General features: G+C 39.7%; 1 protein-coding gene across 1 annotated transcript; it reads left to right on the top strand.

Annotated features, from left to right (window-relative positions):
* Nucleotides 1-1,430: 1,430 nt before the first annotated feature.
* On the top strand, nucleotides 1,431-20,639 carry LOC127659104 (C-Jun-amino-terminal kinase-interacting protein 1-like). The gene is made up of 12 exons (XM_052148753.1): nucleotides 1,431-1,682; nucleotides 2,591-2,702; nucleotides 5,469-5,714; nucleotides 6,845-6,926; nucleotides 9,555-10,502; nucleotides 11,824-11,899; nucleotides 12,042-12,214; nucleotides 13,962-14,065; nucleotides 14,443-14,550; nucleotides 16,170-16,240; nucleotides 16,343-16,441; nucleotides 18,355-20,639. Exons 1-12 carry the CDS (start codon nucleotides 1,627-1,629, stop codon nucleotides 18,425-18,427), a joined length of 2,148 nt encoding a protein of 715 aa, XP_052004713.1. The 5' UTR covers nucleotides 1,431-1,626; the 3' UTR covers nucleotides 18,428-20,639.
* Nucleotides 20,640-22,559: the final 1,920 nt, after the last annotated feature.

The raw sequence follows: 22,559 nt of genomic DNA, 5'->3' as shown, positions 1-22,559 counted from the left end.
TGTGATCAACTGTTGCCACTCCAAAGCAGAGATGCTGTCAGCTTTCTGAAGATCAGCTTTCTCAGTGGAAAAATAGCATCCAAGCGGGTGTTTCTCCCTATTTCACGGAAGCTAGTGCGCAAGAATCGATCACTATAGAAACCAGAATGTCCTCCACCATTTTTAACAGCACCCATTGTGTAATTAATCAGTCTGTTGTGTCTCTCAGCTGTGATGAGCCGTAATGCTGAAGTTGTTCATTTAAAGCTATTTCCTATCTTTAGTAGTGTAGTAGTAATACAAGCGATCACAAAGAACTGTTGTATGTAAATGGCTGATGCAGATTCACTTCATGTCACCAAATCGGCTCATATTACACACAAAAATGATCTTTTGTCACCACCTGCTGGCTAACATATGTAAACAAAAGACAAACAGTAGCTCTTAACACATCTGCACTGCTCTTACACTTTAGTTTAGAACGGCAGGAACACAAGTGGAGTGACACACACAGTGAAGCGTGTCACAGTGATGATGGTGTGAGACCATCAGTGCTCATGGAACGTCTGTCGTCCAATCAGATTCGAGGACCGGAACTAACTGTTGTATATATATATATAATTCGATTTTTCCCTAGAGCAAATAGTTTTCCTAAATATTGTCCAAAATTTAAAAGTCACACAGGGGTCTCAAAAAGTTATATAAGCAATGTAATACTGGTGGATGTTAATGAAAATCAATAAACAGATTATATTCTTGTGTGCATTTAGAGAAAATAAGCATGGAAAACAAGAACACAATTATTATTTTTGACTGGATGAACATTTAACATTTAAAACATTTTAGCTACTTGACAGTGGCTGTTTAATTGAAATGGCAGTTCCTCTGACATTTGAAGCCATCCCAGAACACATGAATAAATAGAGATTTAATATCTTTTATATTTTTCGGTTCACCCCTAATCTCAACACATTGTCAATGTCCTGTATAGTGTAATCTTTCTCTTAATTAGGAGGCATTCTACAAGGTAGGTATTGAATAGATAAATAGGCTGCACACACACACACACACACACACACACACACACACACACACATACACACACACACACATACAACACAAGCCTACACATCTCCCTCAACAGCTGAGAGAGAGAGAGAGAGAGACAGAGAGAGTGAGAGAGAGAGAGAGTGAGAGAGAGTGAGAGAGAGAGAGACAGACAGAGAGAGAGAGAGAGTGAGAGAGAGTGAGAGAGAGAGAGAGAGAGAGAGACAGAGAGAGAGAGACAGAGAGAGAGACAGGGGGATGGGTGATGCTAGAGACAAAGAGAGAGGAGGGGAGATGCTGAAAATATGATGCTATTGGCTGGACTGCATGATGAAATATGAATACGCAGGAAAGGCATCATCCCTGGCAAAGCTTTTATTTTCAAGTAACGGTTTCTTTTTTCCTATAACGATGTAGGTGAATGCATAAATAAGGGGAGAGGTATACAGTTATAAAAATGCAGCATTTGTCAAGTGGAGGTAGACAATATGCGTCACATCTGTATACTGGATATATAAACTGACATATAAAGTGGCTCACATGGCCGACACAGAAATATGACCAGCTGTCAACACAAATCCATGCTGCACTGCACACGGAATGGACTCCAACGGTGATGAAAAACAGGAATGGACAGAGGACCAATGGGAGAAATGGTAGGAGATTGAGTGTTAGATTATGTTGTATCAGAAAAACATTGCTGTGGTAGTGTCTGTGTTATGGTGGGTAGGAGATTCACAGACTTAAGATACTAGTGTAAAAGCATGGTGCGAAACAGTGTGCTTAAAGGTCATTGAATATGTGTATGTAACAGTAGCCAGCTGGATGGTATCTGTGCAGTGTGTAAACCTAAGGGGGGTGAGTGCAATGGTAGCCAGCTGGTAGGTAGCAATATATTAATAGGCTGATACACTTGTGAAGTGTGTAAACCTCACTCCCCTGGCCTCAAGAGGCACACTAGAGGCTGTAGCCTTGAGCTTCCTCGTTAGAGAGCCCACCTCCCATGCGGAGACCCCGGCTCGAATCCCAGTCAGAGTGGGTTGAGCAGGACCAGGTGCAGTGGTACCGTGATCCGGATGGGAGTGAGGTTTAGGGGTTGAGTGTAATGGTAGCCAGCTACTTTATCTTTACTTTTATGCATTTGGCAGATGCTTTTATCCAAAGCAACTTACAGAGCACTTATTACAGGGACAATCCCCCCGGAGAAACCTGGAGTTAAGTGCCTTGCTCAAGGACACAATGGTGGTGGCCGTGGGGTTCGAACCAGCGACCTTGCTGATTAACTTTGCTGATTAACAGACCTGTGCTTTAGCCACAGGTCTCATTAGCGCGCCCGCCTCCCATGCGGAGACCCCGGTTCGAGTCCCAGTCAGAGCAGGACCAGGCGCAGTGCTGCTGTGACCCAAATGGGAGTGAGGTTCAGCCTTAGGTTCATTAACATATTAGTTTTTGCTGTAGTATTGAAACTGGAAATGAGATTCTTAAAATTGTCATCAGTATTGACTAAATATGACAACCCCTGAACTGAAGTATGTAAAACAGTATGTTTTGATTCTGTTGACAGGTTGACTCATGACATCGGTTTGGATGAATTTGAAGATGAGGATCTGTCTGAAATCACAGAAATCACTGATGAGTTTGTTCTCAGGGGGCGCTGCCACGGCTCCGACATCAAAGTGAGGAAATGGTTTGTTATAAGGATAACTATAGTATTCCAGAACGTCCTGTAACAACCTGCACTGGGGAACGCTGTCTTACCTTGTACCTCTGGTCTGGCTGCTTGTATAAATATTACACCATGTGTACAGAAATTAGGGTTTGTATTGTGTGTTTTCTTGTTTAATGCTCATTACATGCTGTCAATTTATAGACTCATTTTGGTTGAACACATTATTACATCTGTTATCAGTTTGTTACTCTCTATGTTAGTGATTCGTCAGGATTACCATAAATACACCATTAAAAAATACAGTAGCCTGTTTTAAAGATTTACGCATTTTTATTTCATAAAAATTCCATCCATCCATCCATCCATCTTCAACCGCTTATCCGAAGTCGGGTCGCGGGGGCAGCTGCTCCAGCAGGGGGCCCCAAACTTCCCTATCCCGAGCCACATTAACCAGCTCTGACTGGGGGACCCCGAGGTGTTCCCAGGCCAGTGTGGAGATGCAATCTCTCCACCTAATCCTGGATCTTCCCCGAGGCCTCCTCCCAGCTGGACGTGCCATCTGCAATTCCATCAAATTGAATTGATGATTAATAAACTTTTTAAATTAATAAACTTAAAATATTTGTATTATTTTATTAAAGATTACTCGATTAAATTTGATGAAATTTGATGAAAGTGTAAATCTTGAAATATTTGTTTTGTATGTCTGTAAATGGGCTTGTACAAGGATTGCTATAAATACTCAAATGGGCACTTCAGAAGACATATATTAAACCACTTTTTGTCAGACACATCTGGGATGGCACGAGGGTGAGTAAATTATAATTTTTGGGTGATCTATCCTTTTAAATTTGAACATTTGATTAACAAATGGGAAAATGGGATTGACATTTCTAATTTAAGTGGCATTCATCCAATTCCGACACACAATGCATCTCATACTTACTCTTACAGAGACAGGAACAGTTCATCCACGGAAATCCTTTGCATCTGTATCCATGCACAGTATTACAACCCAGGACGTTTTGGACTGAAAGTGGCCATTTTGTCCTTTGGAAATAAGATAACGCATTGGCAGTGAAAGTTAATGCACTTGAGGCAGTCATGCTTTGAGTGTCATTTTGTTTCTATGATTCGTGAACCTCACAAATACTGTACACAGGAACAGGTTAACATGCTAAACTGAATGCGTTAACGTTCATGTTCGTACAACCGATCATGCTTATTAATCTGAAAAGGTGTGCAAGGTCATGTAAACGCATTTAACAGCATTTCTTTATCTGGTAATGTCATAAAAGGCTTAAGCAAAAAAACATTTTTCCCCATTACCCCGATTTCGTGTTGCATTTCACAACTTCACTGGCGCTATTGCCGGCTAATCAAATGTGCGTAAGTATTATGCGCATGGCTGTTTACACTTTGACATCAAAATGCAGAGAATAATCAGATGACTTCAAACTGAGTATCGCTGAGTATCACCGGTGTTCAGCAGATGCTTCTTGTGAATAGCAAACTCAAGATGTTTGAGTGCTTTTTATATGTCAAAGTACAGTACTGTGTAAAAGTTTAGGCACATAAGATGTTTCACAAAAGCATTTGTCTTACGATGGTTATTTATATCTTCAGCTTTAGTGTGTCAATGGAAATATAAATGTTTGTGAGACTAACATTACTTTTGCAAATAGAAAAGATAGAATAGAAGAACAGGGATCCCTGCAACAGATGTCATGGCCCCCACAGAGAACACTGTGCTGAACATCGAGTCAGTCTGAGATTACATGAAGAGACAGAAGCGATCGAGACAGCCGCAACAGATTGAAGAACTGTGGTGAATTCTCCAAGAAGCTTGGAACATCCTATCAGCCAACAAAAACTGTGTCCAGGTGTACCTAGGAGGAGAATTGATGCTGTTTTAAAGGCAAAGTTGGTCACACCGAATATTAATTTAGCTTTTTTTATGTTTACTGGACTTTGTATCAAAAGTGCCTAAAACTTTTGCACAGTCCCATAGCTCTTACCCACACCTCCAATCCCGTTTCATTTACTGGATGCCAGGTTTGCCAACTCTTGACTCTAATTAGCTTTTGTTGACGTCATTAGCCTAGAGGTTCACATACTTTTTCTAACCTACAGTGTGAATGTTTGAATGATGCATGCAAGAACAATACAATTATTTCTGTGTTATTAGTCAAATATATACATAAATGCAGGTAATTCCAAAGGGTTCACAAATTTGCTCTTGCCACTGTAAGTCCCATTTTACTATAAAATCTCCTTCCTGTCGAGTTGGTGGCGATATGCATGAAGAATGTGAAAACTGTGAAAGTGAAAGTGGAGATTGATAGTAAAAAGGACTTCAGTATTTATCTGTATCTCACCTACACTTATCATATCACTTCTGAAGACATGGATTCAACCACTGGATTCCAAAAGATCCAAACCTTTCTTGTCGCAGTTAACAACCTAGGCAGTGACCAAACTGAAATGTAACATATTTTGCAAACTGTTGCACACAATTGAAGCTGAACTCAGACATAATTGCATGTGTTAGTGCGTCTCCTTGTGCTGCAGTGTGTAAACAGGCGAGATGAATAGTCTTTGTATCACACCCCTCCCCCTGTCTCTTGTTCTCTCGGCTGAGCTGGCACTGAAAATGCCACCGCCTGATGTCATATCTGGCTCCAATGGTTTGCTCAGTGGCCCCATGTCTCTCCTCTTGCTTTATCATACACTCTCTTGTTTGACTGATATCCGATCTGTCCAATCCCTGTAGGATCATGTGAAGAAGGCACCCAGTTGTGGTCTGGAGGAGACGGAGGCAGGAGCAGTAGCTGAGATCCAGTCAGAGGAACAGCCCTTATATCTAATTGACGCTTTGAACAGGACTCAGAGAGCGGTCTGTCAACACGACAGCAAAGCACCTGCTATGGATTCACCTGCTCTTCCTGTCACCATGGATACTTACCGTCCAAAAAGACCCACCACTCTGAACTTATTCCCGCAGGTACCCCGCACTCAGGTAATGAACACTGGCGGAGGAGTGTGTACAGATATGACTGATAGTTTTGATATTCAGCATGGGTCTAAAGAGGTCTAAGGGTGTGAATTTTGTTTTCGTGGAAAATCTATATTTCATGTTGCCTCAAGCACTTTTTTACTTACTAATTCTTGAAAGATTGAATTCATAAATTAACTAGAGAAGGCAAAATACTGAAAATCCACAGGACCTAAAGTATACACTTTTCCCTATGTATGTTCATATATATTTTAATCCAAAAATCTAAAAATGTGTATATATATATATATATATATATATATATATATATACCACAGTTAGTTCCGGTCCTCGAATCTGATTGGACAAGAGACGTTCCATGAGCACTGATGGTCTGACACCATCATCACTGTGTGTATCACTCCGCATTCATGCTGTTCTAAACTAAAGTGTATCTGTTAGGAGTCTTTATTTTTGAAATGACATATGTTAGCCAGCAGGTGGTGGCAAAATATATTTTTTGTGTGTATTATGAGCCAGTTGGTGACCTAAAGTGAATCTGTTAGTCATTGTTTACATAGAACAGCGCTCCGTGATCGCTCGTATTACTAATACATTACCAAAGCTAGGAAATAGCTTTAAACGGCTTTAAATGGACAACTTCAGTATTAAGGCTCATGCTGAGAGACACAACTGACACTTATTACAGAACTCAAGTGCTTACCTTTTATCGGAGTTTCCGCATTGGGCAGATGCTTTTATCCAAAGTGACTCACAGTGCACTTATTACAAGGACAATCCCCTCGAGCAACCTGGACCCCAAAGACACAATGGTAGTGGTTGTGGGGATCAAACCGGCAACCTTCTGCTTCCCATTTCTGTGCTTTATCCCACTCTGCCACCACCACTCCTGGCTAGATGGGTCACTCATACAAACAAGGTAATGTTTTGATAGAGACACAGTGTTTACAGTTTTTGGGGAGCAGCCTACAAATGGTTTACTTGTAGTTGTCCCTGAATATTAAGCTGGGATAGGGGAAATAATTTGAGCTTTTTTATCTGAGTGGTTTTCTTTCAATCACTCTTTCTTTCACAGGAGTTTGGTTTCATCCCCTCACTTGATCACTCAGAATGTCTGTTCATCTCCTCTACAGGACACTGTAAACAACAACTCATTTGCAAAGAAGTTCAGTTGGCAGGAGAAAATCTCTCAGTCCTCATCGCCCCTAAAAACAGGTGAATGTAGCGTCCATGTTCACTTTGGAAACGTTTTTTTCTTATTAGGGAAGTTGACATGACAGCAGTTTGACATGCTGTACTTCATCTAAAACTATTTTAAACTGCTTTATTATGATTTTTATATTTGTGGACTATTTAAGTGAACTGCAAAACTTGTGCAGGTTTGCAGGCAAATTTAGGTTTGAAAAAGTATGTGAACCCCTAGGCTAATGACGTCAACAAAAGCTAATTAGAGTCAGGAGTTGGCAAACCTGGCACCCAGTTAATGAAACGAGATTGTGGGTGTGGGTTCGAGCTACTTTGACTTATAAAACGCACTCAAACATTTTTGAGTTTGCCATTCAAAAGAAGCTTCTGCTGACGTGGACCGTGCCTCGCAAAAAAGAGATCTCAGCAGACGATCAAGAATAGTTGCTTTGCGTAAAGCTGGAAAGGGTTACAAAGTTATCTTGTAGAGCTTAGATATTCATCTGCCCACAGTTAGAGAGATTTTATATAAATGGAGGCGATTTTGTACTATGGCTACTCTCTCTAGAAGTGGCTGTCCAGCGAAGATGACTCCATATAAGATTATAATTGTTTGTGTGTTGTTATCTTAAGCACAGCTAAGTCCAGCTAAATCCAAAGGGTTCACATACTTCTTCTTCTACGGCCCCTAGTGTGAGAACCACAGTATTAAAGTATCATCTCTTGAGCACCACCCACTCATTAGCATAAACTATACATGTTGACTTTTGCAAATGTATTTGGCACATTTGTCACAGACACTTTTGGAAGAATAATTTGTGTTAAAATTGGCAGAATATAAGCTCCACACCTCTCCCTTACATATTCATTGACATTTTAACCTAAAATCTTGATGTAAAGAAAGGCTTTTTCATTTATAATAAATCTCTCAGATATTCCCTCATGACAATTATACTAACTATACAGTATTTTTGGTTGCATGATGTTTGGTTATAGTGACAGAAGTGTAGTTTGGCTCAGTGTGTGAGCTCAGTTCACTGTATGCAAACTTTCACTTGCTCTGTTGTCTCAATGACAAAAGGCCAGCCATGTTTGTCTGCCAACTACAGTCATGTGAAGTTGATTTAGCCCAGTCATCGACAAAAATATGTTTGCATGTGCAAAGAATCAGTCTAGCCGAACAATGGATCGCCACAAAAGGCATACTGACAGTTTTTGCTTTTGATTTGTCCTTGTCTGTTTCAAGAACAAGAATATTGGAGAACAATTTGTATGATTATGTGCCATTATTGTTCCAAACAATGTTACTCCGTGGAACACAAAAGCAGATGTGAGGCAGAATGTTAACCTCAGTCACCGTTTACTGTCACTTCATGGAATAAATGATGCAATGAAAGTGAATGGTGACTGAGGCTAACATTCTGTCTATCATTTTTTCTGTTCAATGCAATAATTCGAATGGGTTTGGAACAAGAAGTCATTAATTATGACAGAATTTTCATTTTTGAGTGAACTTTCCCTTTAACGTTAAAGAAATGATGCAATTCAAACACAACAATAATTAAATACAGCTCTGCTATGATGAACATGTTTTCAGTTTATGAGTTCAAAGTCATTTTTATATTTTAGTCAAAAATGTCTAAGAGGTGTAACCGTCTGGAGACAATAAATCAATAGAAAGTCCTGTTAAAAAGACCCTTATTGACCCTCATGACTGTGTTAACTTTTTTTGAAATATCAGATATTTTGACATTTATATGAAAAACACATTTTGTTCAGGTCAATTGGAGTAGCCCTAAACTCAAAAATGCCTCAAAAATTCATGATATTTGTAAACAAATATTTTTTACTCTGCAAAATATGTTTGATATGGAAATGATTGATTAATGCACTCACATGTATTTTAGGTACAAAAATGATTTAATAGCATTTACTTGATGGTTACTCCACTTGACATTTTTTGTATCATTACATTTTAAAATTCAATCTTTTCTCTTTTTTTGTAGAAAATGCTATACACGTTTTTTAAAAATATTATGAAACCAACATGGACACAAAGATTACATTTTTACTAACTTGACACATTTTAACTACATTTTAAGAAGATTTCTCAATTTTATCACCTTGGACAACCTTACTTGTCAACGATCAATACGTCATTATTATGGAGTGTTTGGGAGAGAAATCAACCCTTTAATCTCTGAGGGTGTTTTTAAAGATTTCCTCTTTCAGTTTCAAAAGTTATAACAAAAAATTCAATAAATAAATATCCTCAAAAAGCCTCTCTAAACAAATAAAACATAATAATTGTATATAAGAACTAATTAAACATGCAAATACAACAATGACTAAAGGTTTGCATAGCATGCAAACATGATTTTAGTCATGAGATTTCACAGACTGAGTTTCATTCTGTGCCATTTGAGTCATCAATAAATCTGTCATGTACTTGGCGCCATCTCCTGGTGGCCATATGCAATTACAGTGATTGATCACATTATTCTCTGCCCAAATATGGAGGACTATCACCACTGATTGGAGCAATCTAAACCCAGTCTGGTTAAAGGTTTAACAGCCTATTATGTTTTTGGTATATGGACTTAATAAGTAATCAATCAAGTCACAATAATGTTTTTGCTTTAATTCTGTTGTATCCAGGAGAGCTGACGCCATCTCGCGAGCACATCTGTCTGTGCGATGATGAGAAGCTCCAGCAGGGCGGCAGTGGAAGTCGGGTTCATCTGAAAGACTGTGGCACCTCGACTGACAAGCTGCCCATCAGTTGCACCTCTAAAAAGACTCTTGCTTCCTCTGTGCCATCCTGTAAAGCCAGCTTTCACCGAGAGGCAGGTCACTGCGAGCAGATTCGTTATCACACCGATGTTTGTCTTGAAGCTACTGAAGAAATATATCTGACGCCGATCCAGCGTTGCACCGAGGCTGTGGAACAAGAGAGAACCTCAGTGCTAGCCCAAGTCATCGAGAAAAAGCCAAAGTTTGTCAACTCTGACAATGAAGCACCTCCACCGTATGAACCCCCTTTTCATGAGCAGATCATTCCATCCATCAGAGAGCAAGAGGAGATGCTTCAACCGCCCTCGTATTCCTCATGTGTGGAAGCTTTGGCCACTCGAGACCCTGACAGCAGCAGTGAAGAAGTCATCGGAGATCTGTGTTATAGAGATTGTGGTGCTGGAGAGGCTCATGCTCCTCACGAGTGCATTCCAGGAACACTGATACACCCCGGTACTCTTCGGATGTCTGAGAGCAACTCGGATGCAAGCGGACTTTCTTACGATTCTGTGAAGTACACACTGGTTGTAGACGAACATGATCAGTTGGAGCTGGTCAGCTTGAAAGAGTGTTACCGTAGCTATAGTGATGACAGCGATTCTGCAACGCTCTACGATAACTGTGTGTCTCCATATGAGTCAGTGCTTGAGAAAGAGTACGAAGAGGACGAGGATGAAGACAAGGGAAGAAAACTGTGTGGGATCCAACGCAAAGCTTCAAGCTGCCCTTCAGAGGACTCCACGCCTGAAGCTGACATTCCGCTTTCTCGAAAATTTGTTAATGTCGTCATAAATGGCTGTTCCCGCTCTTCCAGTAGGTGTTTTTTGTGGAATTGCAATTGTCCTTTTTATATCTCAACTACTCCCATTTTCTTTTGTGCATTTGAAAAAGCTTCGGAAACGTTACTTGTATAAACAAGGTTCCCACTCCTTTTCGACAAGTGAATTTACATGATTTTTCCATGACATTTCAGTGCATTTATTGGTCATTTGGATTACTGGAAACAGAGTTCCCATTGTCGTGAAAAACATGGAAATATCAGAAAATTCTAAAATGGAGATTTCTAGGCCTGGAAAAGTCATGGAAATGAGTTAAATCGTAAAAAGTCAAGGAAATTTCAAGAGTGAATATACATTTTTCTTTAACCCACGTTAAATTAGGTGTCTACTATGCACTTAAACATTTTATACAATGTACTTATTATGTACATACAGTACGTGCCGTTGCATTGCGTTTACATTTAAAGAACCTGCATTTAATTACATCTGTAGTTACACTGTTAACCTCACCACTAAGCCGAAAGGCCCAGAAATACTTCATGTGAAATTGAAGAACGAATGGGTTTAACGTCATTAGAACAAAATCTGGCCAAAAAGAAGGTGTTTTTGCATTCGTTTCTGTGGTTTTGGCACCAAAAGCAATATGTAGTTGTAAATTACATAATACAGTCAACAGGAATGCATATTTTATTAACTATGTGGCCTAACCCAAACCCTAACCCTAAACATAACTGTAACTGGAGTAAAACGAATAACGAACCTCCGAATTGTACTCACATTTGTTTATGTGAACGCGATCACTTCCTGGTTTCCATGGGACTAGAACCTGGGTCTAACAGATTGCACACACAACACATTCTCAGGGTAAACACATTTGATGCAAAATTGTCTGATGAAGGGTTATTCGGGAGAATGGGGTCGATTTCAAAGTACATCAAAATTAAGAAGCAGCGTGTCGATTTCCCGTGTGATCATGATGAAACTGCACCCTACCACACTTGTAGTTGTTGTTGTTTGATTCACCCCAATTTATTTTTGTTCCTAGAGCTTTTAAAGATTTGTTTTTAGAGCTTTTAGAAATCAATTGTTGATAACTAATCGTCATTTGGAATTAGACCGAATCTTCAACTAGAATGTTGAATTTTCTCTAATGGGATCTCAAATCAGCATCCATCATGAATGGGGACACGAAGGACTGATGACTGGATTAGAATAGACATTTACATTTAGTCATGACATAACATCAGACTGGAATTACCTAATATAATACACTTTGATCAAATTAGAACACTCCTTGTTGATTTTGTGAAAGTGTTTCGTATAATACACTGCGTTGGTGTCTTTGTTCACTGTAGGTACAGAATCGTTTGGCTTGTTTTCCTGCACAATTAACCGAGAGGAGAGGGAACAGACTCACAGAGCTGTCTACAGGTAAAACCAATGAACAAACAAAGACTTGTGGATGAATGCACAGCACAAAAGCTCCTTTATTTGAACTCTGTTCTTTCTGTTTTGTGAAACCCGGAGGTCACAATCATTTCCTGACCTCATGACTTGTGTTTGTTTTTGTTAGATTTGTTCCTCGTCATGACGATGAGCTGGAGCTGGATGTTAATGACCCTCTTTTGGTGGAGGTAGAGGATGAGGATTACTGGTACGGAGGCTACAACATGAGAACAGGAGCACGTGGAATCTTTCCTGCCTATTACGCCATTGAGGTATTCAAGGAGCCAGAGAATTTAAAAGGTAAATAGTTAAGATATATATAAGATCTAACCTAACCCCAACCATGTCTACACTAATACGTTCTCGTTTGAAAACGCATTACTTTTGCTACATTTACGCCTCTCATCCACACTAGAATGGCAGTTCCACTTCTGTCACTCACTTGACGTTGTGTCGATTGTAGTGACACAAGGGGTCTCTTCTGAGAGCCTCGTGTAACTCTGAACTTGAACTTGAGAAAAGTTGGCAGACAGAATTTGCATGCCCCGCCCCCGGATATACAGGTAGAAAGGGAGTGGGCGAGCGAATGTCAGACAGATTTTTTCTTCGGAGCCGAACGGTTGTGTGATCAGTGAGCTGTGTGACAATAAAAGAGTTTATTCTCCTCTAAAAGAGCTTGATTCTGGTAAAAGAGCAACATACACAAGCGAGCGTTGAACGTCCTTTTCAGGACGCGTCTTTTCAAAGATGTCCTTCCGCCACTGTGTAGTTCCTGGACTGCGAACACACGCAGGCAGCGTTTTATGAATGGTTCATGTTCTCAGTGAGAGAACATAGCCATGGCAACTTTGTGGTCGCGGCTTTCTTTTCTCATGAAAGAAAGCCACTTCAGCCACCCCTGCGTCATTCCTTCTTCCCATGGGATTGAGGATGACCCAGCTGGCATTGAAGGTGATTTGGGGATGACGATGGGCTCGGTTTTGCCAGGTAAAACCCCACGAACCACCCACCCCCTGGCATGCTTGCTTGCTTCCGTCCGAGCTTGGGATGAGTGTGGCTCGATTCAGCGGAGGAATTCGCCACCAGACCCACCACGAGTCGAGTGCTCCGTGTTGGGCTTGGGCTCCACAGGCATAGTTCGCGCTTCAGGCAACTCCCTGTGATGTATTTTCCGCGGTACGGTCCCCCCGCTGGCAGGACCCGCGTCTCCCTAGGGCAGTCCTCGCTACTCCCTGGTCGCCGAGTCTGTAGCAACTCCTCTCTTGTCAGGCAGGATCTACCACCGCACCATGTCCACGGGTGGCTTGACAACCCCCGTGTGTATTAACCACAAGTTACCTCCCCCAGTTTGGTCAGTTCGTGGTCTCCACGGCAATGCGCTGTAACCGTATTCTCGGCTCCTCAGTGAAAACCTGTCTGGCATTCGCTCGCCCGCTCCCTTTATACCCGTATGTCCAGGGGCGGGGCATGCAAATTCTGTCTGCCAACTTGACATTGGCCTTTTCTCAAGTTTCTCAGAGGTACGCAAGGCTCTCTATTTATAATAGGTTTATGTCTATTGCGAGACATACCTCTATTCAGAGGCAGTTACCTACATGTTAAAATGATTGAAATGGTGAAAAAATACAAATCCTCGTATAACGAATTGATAGTTGGCTGAACAAGAAATTAGTAGTTCTCACAACAAGAATTTTTGCATTAAGTGAACAAATATATTCAAGTTGACTAAACAAAGCAATGTTACTGAGGACAGTTATTAAGACATATTAAAAAATCGTACTGCATCATGTTGCCTTGATTTATTTCAGTCTCACCTCATTTTTAGATTTACTTAACTCAAAGATCTTGCTGTGCATGATCTAAGGTGAGAGTGAACCGGATTTATAGACATTAGAACAATGGTAAGAAATAATGTATGTGCGTACATAAATTATGCATCTGAACACAAGTATGCAATTTCAATGCATTTAGTCTTTATGTCATTTAACTTTCAGAACCATTTACATTCTCTCTGTCTCTTTCTCTCTCTCCATCTTGTTTTCATTAGTAGTAAGTTCTGAATGGGTGGAGCAGTACAGACTGAAATTTCTCGGCTCAGTCCAAGTGTTGCAGCACAAAGGCAATGATGTGTTGTGTGCAGCCATGCAGAAGGTTCGTATAAGATGTACACATTTCCCCTGGGGGCCAGATTCAAAATGAACCTTACCTCTACTGCTCTTGATAGGATTGGGGCGGCTGTGGTTCAGTTGGTAGAACGGATCGGCCACTAATCGCAGGTTTGGTGTCCACATGCCAAAGTGTCCTTGGGCAAGACACTGAACCCCAAGTTGCTCCCAATGTCAGGCTAGCGCCTTGCATGGCAGCTCTGCCGCCATTGGTGTATGAATGGGTGAATGTGTCACAGTGTAAAGTGCTTTGAATACTGTTAAGGTTAAAAAGGTGCTATATAACATTTACCATAGGTATTAACTTTGGGTTAAACCTAAAAAAGATGACATTGAAATATTCCTCTGCACGATTGATTCCAGATTGCGACGAACAGGAGACTGACGGTACACTATAATCCACCCTCATCCTGTGTGCTGGAGATAAACGTAAAAGGACTGAAGCTCACAGTGCAGGACGATTATGAAAGAGTAAGAAAACACACAAACACAGAAATTAAACAATCCGATGAATGCAGCCCAAATACAGGCTATGAATTTGGTGTGAAATGCAAATTTGTCTCACCAGAGGGAAGTGAATGATGCAACAAACATGTTTGTAACACTTATGCCTCCTACACACTACACTACTTTCAAAGACGTCGGATCGTGGTACCGTTCACATTACACAACTGTCCGTCTTGTCATCGAAGTCGTAGCGTGGGGGTGAACACGTTACAAAACGTTTCACTATTGATGAATCCCCGACGACTCTGCCTGGACTCCAAATTACGTTTCACAACAGAGTACACGTGAGAAATGATGCAAGATACGAAAACAAATGCATGATCATATGTTATGCATTTCAGAATATGATGTGAATGTTTTTAATTATATATTTTATTGGTTACAATATGAAAAATCTACCTATTTGCTACCTGACTGTCCAAGAGAATTGGCAATTTCTCTCCAACTCTTCTTTCTCCACCCTGTTGTGGTACAGTTTAGATGAAACATCAAATAGGCACTGGTGCTCTTGCCAATGTTCCACAAATTTTTCCTCCATTTCTTCAGTCCAATGAGACTTTCTTGATACCACAGGCATGCTAGTTGATGTTCTGTTGCAGGTACATCAGGACTCCTCCCATTGAAACATCCCGTGGCCTGTTTCTTGCTCTCTCATTGGCTGTAGGTCAACGCTGCAGTTTCACATTGTGCGATTTGGAATCACAGACGGATCCAGATATTTAACATCCTAGATATCTCGCTGACATGGGCGACCTGTCGGTGCTTCTCTCAAATCGCATGTTTGATAGTTTTTACATTGCGATCATCGCTCCGATTTGCCTACGATTTCAGGCTTTTGTCGGCAATCTCAACAAAACTGTCAGCGAGCGAAAATCAGGCTTAAAATCGTGTAGTGTAAACTCGGCATCACAGGCTGTTCTGTGCATACGGCTCTTATCCATACAGCCTTGCCTTTAATGAGTCTAATTAATTGGTTAGTCAGTCTCATTTTAATTAAAGTAAAGAGAACTTCATAGTAGTTGGCTTAACCACCCGAGACCGTGACTGCTGTGTGAATTTTCCATTTCCCTTCACATTGTTTTTTATCTTTTAAAGAAATGTGGTGCCAGTTTCCACGCACGTGGACATCATGTTTATCAGTGCGCTGACATGTGAAAAATTTTGGGATTTTTTAAAGCTGCATATCAAACGAAACTAGAGACACTACTCTTTACACCTAAACAGGATTCAGTGAAAAACATAAAGAGGTTCCTTACCAGAGGCACTTTAGTTGGCTCTGCGCCTGTAGAAGCGCTTCAAGGAAATCAACGTCATGTTGTTGTGTCACATGACTCGGTGCATCAGAAGTTTAACCCTTAAATGACAGACTAGAGTCTTGTGAACAGTATTCAGTTGGTGAAAATGTATTTAAATGATGCGTTGCGTATAGCGAAGCCAAAACACAACGTCCACACACGTGGATGCAGGGTCACACGTGGTTAATAATTACAGTTTAATGTATCAATTAATGATGTGCACAGGTTTGTGAATTTGTAATGTGAAAATTGACATTTTCTAAATGTTTCTAAAATGTGTTTCCACAGAGCAGCCAATATAGTCACTTTTTTTATTTGAAAAACGTCTCATTTTGTGGCTACCATCCCAGAAACAGAAAGTAAGTCAACCATGTTCTTGCATCCCTTGATTTTACGATTCTGTCGAGAATTTATTACTATTACTATTATAATTATTTTCTTTTAAACTTGTGCATCTGCAGGTATTTTGGCTTCATTACAAAACACCCGGCTGACGATCGATTTGCCTGTCATGTGTTTGTGTCCGAGAACTCCACCAAACCGCTGGCAGAGTCTGTGAGGTATGACATCTTATTTTTAGTAATATTTCGTAAAAATAAAATAAAAGGGCTTAATGGACACAATTAGCTTTTTTGTATAAATGTTCCTGGTTTTGTGCATGTTAATCCAAAGGGGATAAAAGTGTCTTTGTGATCTTTCATCAAAATGTAAAAACTTGCCCCACCTCTGAAAATCAACTTTTCATTTGGTATTTGTATGTGTACAGCCGTAGCCAAAAGTATTGGCAGTGACATAAATTTTGTGTTTTGCAAAGTTTGCTGCTTCAGTATTTGTAGATTATTTTTTCACATGTTTCTATGGTATACTGGAAAACAATGATAAGCATTTCATGAGTTTTTATTGGCAAAAACACTGAATTTATGCAAAGAGTCAATATTTACAGTGTTGACCCTTGTTCTTCATAACCTCTGCAATTAACTCTGGCATGCTGAATATCAGCTTCTGGGCCAAATCCTGACTGATGGCGATCCATTCTTGCCTTATTAGTGCTCGGAGTTGTTCACAATTTATGGGCTTCTGCTTGTCCACTCGCCTTTTGAGGATTGACCACAGGTTCTCTATGGGATTAAGATCCGGAGAGTTGCCTGGCCACTGATCCAAAATTTCAATGCAATGTCTCTGAGCCACTTCAGTATCACTCTTGCCTTGTGACATGGTGCTCCATCATGCTGGAAAATGCACGGATCATCACCAAATTGCTCCTGGATTGTTGGGAGAAGTTGCTCTTGCAGGATGTTTTGATACCATTCTTTATTCATGGAAGTGTTTTTGGGCAGAATTATGAGAGAGCCCACTCCCTGTGATGAAAAGCAACCCCACACGTGGATGGTCTCAGGATGCTTTACTGTTGGCACGACACCGGACTCATGGTAGCGTTCACCTTTTCTTCTCCGAACTATCGATTTTCCATATGTCCCAAACAGTCGGAAGGGTCCTTCATCAGATAAAATAACTTTGCACCAGTCTTCTGCTGTCCAATCCTTGTACTTCCTGCAGAATGTCAGTCTGTCCTTGATGTTTTTCTTGGAGAGAAGTGGCTTCTTTGCTGGCCTTCTTGACACCAGTCCATTGCCCAAAAGTCTTCGCCTCAGATGCGCTCACACCAACCTGCTGCCAATATTGAGCTCTGCACTGGTGGTGACATGATTCCGTAGCGGACTCCTCAGGAGGAGACGTCCTGGCACTTGCTGGACACTCTGGGATGTCCTGAAGCCTTCTTCACTGCAGTTGAACCTCTCCCCTTGAGGCTCTTGGTGATCTGGTAAATGGTTCTTTCAGGTGCAATATTCTTTGCAGCAATTTCCTTGCATGCGAGGCCGTTTTGATGTAAATTGATGATGGCTGCATGTCGTTCTTTAGAGGTAACCATTGCTAACAAGAACACAATGATGGGAAGCACTTCTTCCCTCCTTTTATAGCAATCAGTCTGCTCTTATAATCCAATCAGAATGATAGTGATGTCACCTGACTAGTACTCGTTCACACTTTCCCAGGTGCTGCTGTGAAATGATGTTAGCTGGTCCACAGTGACAATTTGGTTTTTGTGATAAGGTAAATTTTTTTGGCCAATGAAGCTTTTTGCAATTATTTAAATGCATCTGATCACTCTGCACAATAATCTAGAAAAACTGTGAATAAACACCACAACAACTGAAACAGAAAACTTTGCTAAACACAAAATGTATGTCACTGCCAATACTTTTGGCCATGGCTGTATGTTTAAATTCGATTTTGAATCCCAGACCCCAAAGTACGTCACATTACAGAAGCAAACACGGGTTGCAAATATAAGTTAATGTTGACTTTAATACAGTTTTATTAAAACAGACTTTCTGGATGCCATCTACATTTCTTTGTCTTAATAAAGTGTGTAATATTCACATGAGTATATTCTCTTTGTCTTTATAAACAGGAAGGCGTTCCACTTGTACTACAAAGTGTTTGTGGAGGTCACGTGTCCAACAGAAGATATCTACCTGGAATAAACCTCATCACCTCTTCACTCAGTACATAATAGCTTCACTACAGGAATATATGATCATCATATATCAGAAAATCATCAAAGACTAATATATCTGACAAACAATAAGAACCAAATACGAGGTAGAGTGCTGGTTGTAAACGTTGATTATATGCACAAATGAATTGATGGATTCAAGTGATTCGAAGAACTTCAGAGGAACTAATAAATAATTAGGATGCGATATTAAAGACTGACAATATTTTCCAGAATGCTGAGGATTTTGAAAGCTTTGCGAGAGTGCTTATATCATTTTTACAGATTTAGTGTGTTGTGATTGTGTTTGCTTCAAGCTTAACAGAAATAAGAGAGTTTTGTTCTATTTTTAATAGCACACCTGAAACACACTTACCATTTCCTCCGTAAAATACATCCACATATAGAAAATACGACTAAAACTCATTAACGTGTTCCAGTTTCCATGTGATTAACAAAACCACCTTGTGATATCTTGATATCTACATTCATTTACAGGTTTACCAGCATAATTCATATCTGCCTGTAATGTGAAGCTGATCAACGTCATGATGATTCATTTGAAACGCTGAAAAAATACAGTGCCATTCAAGCGTTTGAGTCCACGGTGAAAATCAGGGATTTAACTGAAACCTGCAAATCAACAACGTTTTCAGATTTGTACAAATGTCAAACAAATCAATGTTGTGACAGAAATGAGAAGTATTTAAGATTCACTAATTAAATGTTAAATTATTAAAGGAATATTCCAGGTTCAATATGAGTTAATGCCAATCGACATAATATCCATGACCACAGAAATGACTTTCGACTCGTCCCTCATTTTCCTTTCAATGGAGGTGAATGGGGGCCAATCCGTACACCTTTCAAAAGTAGTCACAAGACATAAACAATATGTGTGTAAAATGTATGTTAGTGTGATACAATCACTTCCTAACCGCATCTGTGTAAAGTTATAGCCAATTTTACAACTTCGTTGCCATGAAGATGACATAACGACAAATTGGCCCCATTCACTTCCATTGTAAGTGTCTCACTGTAACCTCGATTTGTACTTTTTTTAAGAAAAGGAGGGACGAGTCGAAATTTGTTTTGGTTGTAATCAACATTTGCAGTCAAATGCTGTCGATTGAGATGAACTTGTGTTGAACCCGGAATATTAAATTAATGATACACTCAAATAAAATATATAAATAATAGATTTTTGCTGCTTATTCTATGTAATGAGCTAAAGAAACACAATTCTAGAATATTTTGTTTTGATAAAACTTAATTTCAGAGTGTTTTATCCATTTTTAAATTTGCGGAAGGGCGAATTAAGACTTTTTAAGACCCGCGGAAACCCTGATTTAAATGTGTAAAATGTAAGATTCCTTAAAGAGTTGGGACTACATGAATACGTTTTGTGGTGTTAACGTAGCATTGACAGAACTGGGCAGGGGATTTTCATTTTCTGGCGTACTTTGCAGGATACTCAATAGTGAGAGTAAGCGTTAAAATGAAGTGCTGATTGTTTAAGATTAATGCAAAGGGGGATTCTTGTTAATGTTTAATGTTTTGATATGTTGAGATTTAGAAGAGTTCCTGTTTGGTTAGCATTATCTTGAAGAGTGGAGATAACAATAAGGGCAAGTAGATGTGGCGCATAGTTTCGCCGAGCCATCGCCGTGTTAACCATAGCATACTTACTCAACCAGATTCTGTAGTGCTTCCAACCAGCATTTATTTAACATGCTTACATTCACTTTGACTAGTTAGTACAAAAACAAATAAGAGATTTATTTACACGTCTAATTTTGTTGGGTTTACCCAATTCAACTAGGTTCTTTCTACACAAATTGATGGTGTTGAGATTGCATACGGATTTTAAGTTACGAAAACTCATTTCAAACATGTGGAACAATGTGGATCAATTTCAGCCAAAGAGCAATTTATTTTGAGTGCAGGATGCAGAGCACTACATTAGTGAGGCGAATTTGTGACATTGTATATTGTGCACTGCGCACATGGTCACGTTTTCACATGTGGACTCAGATTTTTAATGGCAAATATACAGTATGTCAATAGTTGTAAAGCAATTCTCACTTGTTTATCCCATCATTTTACTGGTAATTGTTTTTAAATCCAAAAGACACCACAGTGCCATGAACTTCCCTAATAATAAAAAGTAATAAATGGTCTCCAGTAGAGATGTCTTTTCACTGTTGGGTTGTTGTGTGAGATCACCAGAGCTTCAATAAACTCTTATCCTGAGGTATTTCTTGTAACAGCAAGTTTTGAGCTTAAATCATGTGCAGATGATGCACGCTCATTAAAGGCTTGTTCAAGGAACGCTTGCCAATTGCATGTTTAAAATACAGATATTTCTCCTGTTCAACCCAAAAGTTCTATACCTGACATTCACTGGCGGCCAAAAGTTTAGAATAATGGACAGATTTTGCTCTTATGGAGAGAAATTGGTACTTTTACTCACCAAAGTGGCATTCAACTGATCACAATGTTTAGTCAGGACATTAATAACGTGAACAATTACTATTACAATTTGTAAAAAAAATGTCAGAACGTCTTAAACTACTTCAAAGAGTTCTCATCAAAAAATCCTCCATGTGCAGTAATGACAGCTTTGCAGATCCTTGTTATTCTAGCGGTCAGTTTCTCCAGATACTCCGGTGACCTTTCACCCCACACTTCCTGTAGAACTTGACCTTTCACCCCACAATTCCTGTAGCACTTGCCATAGATGAGAAGTGCCCGACAAGACAGTCACTTCTCACACACCTTACAGTCTAGCCCACAAATGCTCAATGGGGTTAAGATCCATAACACTCCTTTCCAATGATCTGTTGTCCAATGTCTGTGTTTCTTTTTGTTTTTCTGTTTCAAAAGTGGCTTTTTCTTTGCACTTCTTCCCATAAAAGTCTTCTCTTTACTGTTGTACATGAAACTGGTGTTTAGCGGGTAGAATTCAATGAAGCTGTCAGTGGAGGACATGTGAGGCGTCTATTTCTCAAACTAGAGACTCTGCTGTACTTATCCTCTTGTTTAGTTGTACATCTGGTCTTCCACATCTCTTCCGTCCATATTAGAGCCAGTTGTCATTTGTTTTGACAATTTCAAGCATTGTATTACCGTCATTCCTCAAAACAATGATTGACTGATAAGTTTCTTCTTTTTTGCCATTTTTGACCTAATATTGACCTTAAAATGTGCCAGCCTATTGCATACTGTGGCAACTCAAAAACAAACATACAAAGTTAAGCTTCATTTAACAAACCAAATAGCTTTCAGCTGTACCAAATTAGCAATTTAGCATGATTACTCCTGTATTGTCCTGATTATACTTTGTGATCAGTTGAATGCCACTTTGGTGTAATACAGCAACAATTTTCTTCTGAAACAGCAAAATCTGAACATTATTCCAGAAATTGGGCCATCAGTGTGTATGACACACTTTCATACCTCAAACGTGAATTTGAGGACGTAATGAATTACATGTTTTTTTTTTTATAAAACAAGGTGGCTTCAAAAATCACGTTTGAGGTATGAAAGTGTCATTTATGTTAGAAAACAAAACATCCACGTATTGTCAAGTAACGTTTTTTCCTCATACGTTCAAAAACCCCATTAAAAAACCCACAGGAACATCCAGAAGGAACCCATAGCAAATTCTCTTCCGGGTTTTTGGACTAGAAGTTGAACAGCTCCATTCTGTAAATGCACCAGGAGGAGGCGAGGAAGCTTCCCGAGGATGCTTGAGTGATGAAGCACCAAAGCATCCTATGTGGAAGACTTTTTGGTCAGAGCACCTGACACATGTAAACATTTTCCTCCCCCTTCACATCTGACACAATAGTTTTAATTCAAGTATCACCTTTATGGTTTAAATCAACCACAATTGTCACATACATGAACAGTGCGTCTTTAATTACTTTATTTATTATAAATATATTAATAAGCAAAGTTTTAATAACATAAAGGCAAGTTTGCTGAGATACTGCAGCTTTGCAGAAATGGGGCTTTGATGTGAGCAGGACATTTCAATTTACAAATCAGTGTTGCTTCGATTCTTCCATCCTCTTTTCCTTTCCTTCCATCCTTTTCTCGTTTCCTAAGAAGGTTGA

This window comes from Xyrauchen texanus, chromosome 2 (genome assembly GCF_025860055.1).
Source record: "Xyrauchen texanus isolate HMW12.3.18 chromosome 2, RBS_HiC_50CHRs, whole genome shotgun sequence".
Taxonomy (NCBI): Eukaryota; Metazoa; Chordata; class Actinopteri; order Cypriniformes; family Catostomidae; genus Xyrauchen; species Xyrauchen texanus.
Note: the sequence above shows the minus strand (reverse complement) of the source record. Positions and strands in the feature narration are given on the sequence as shown.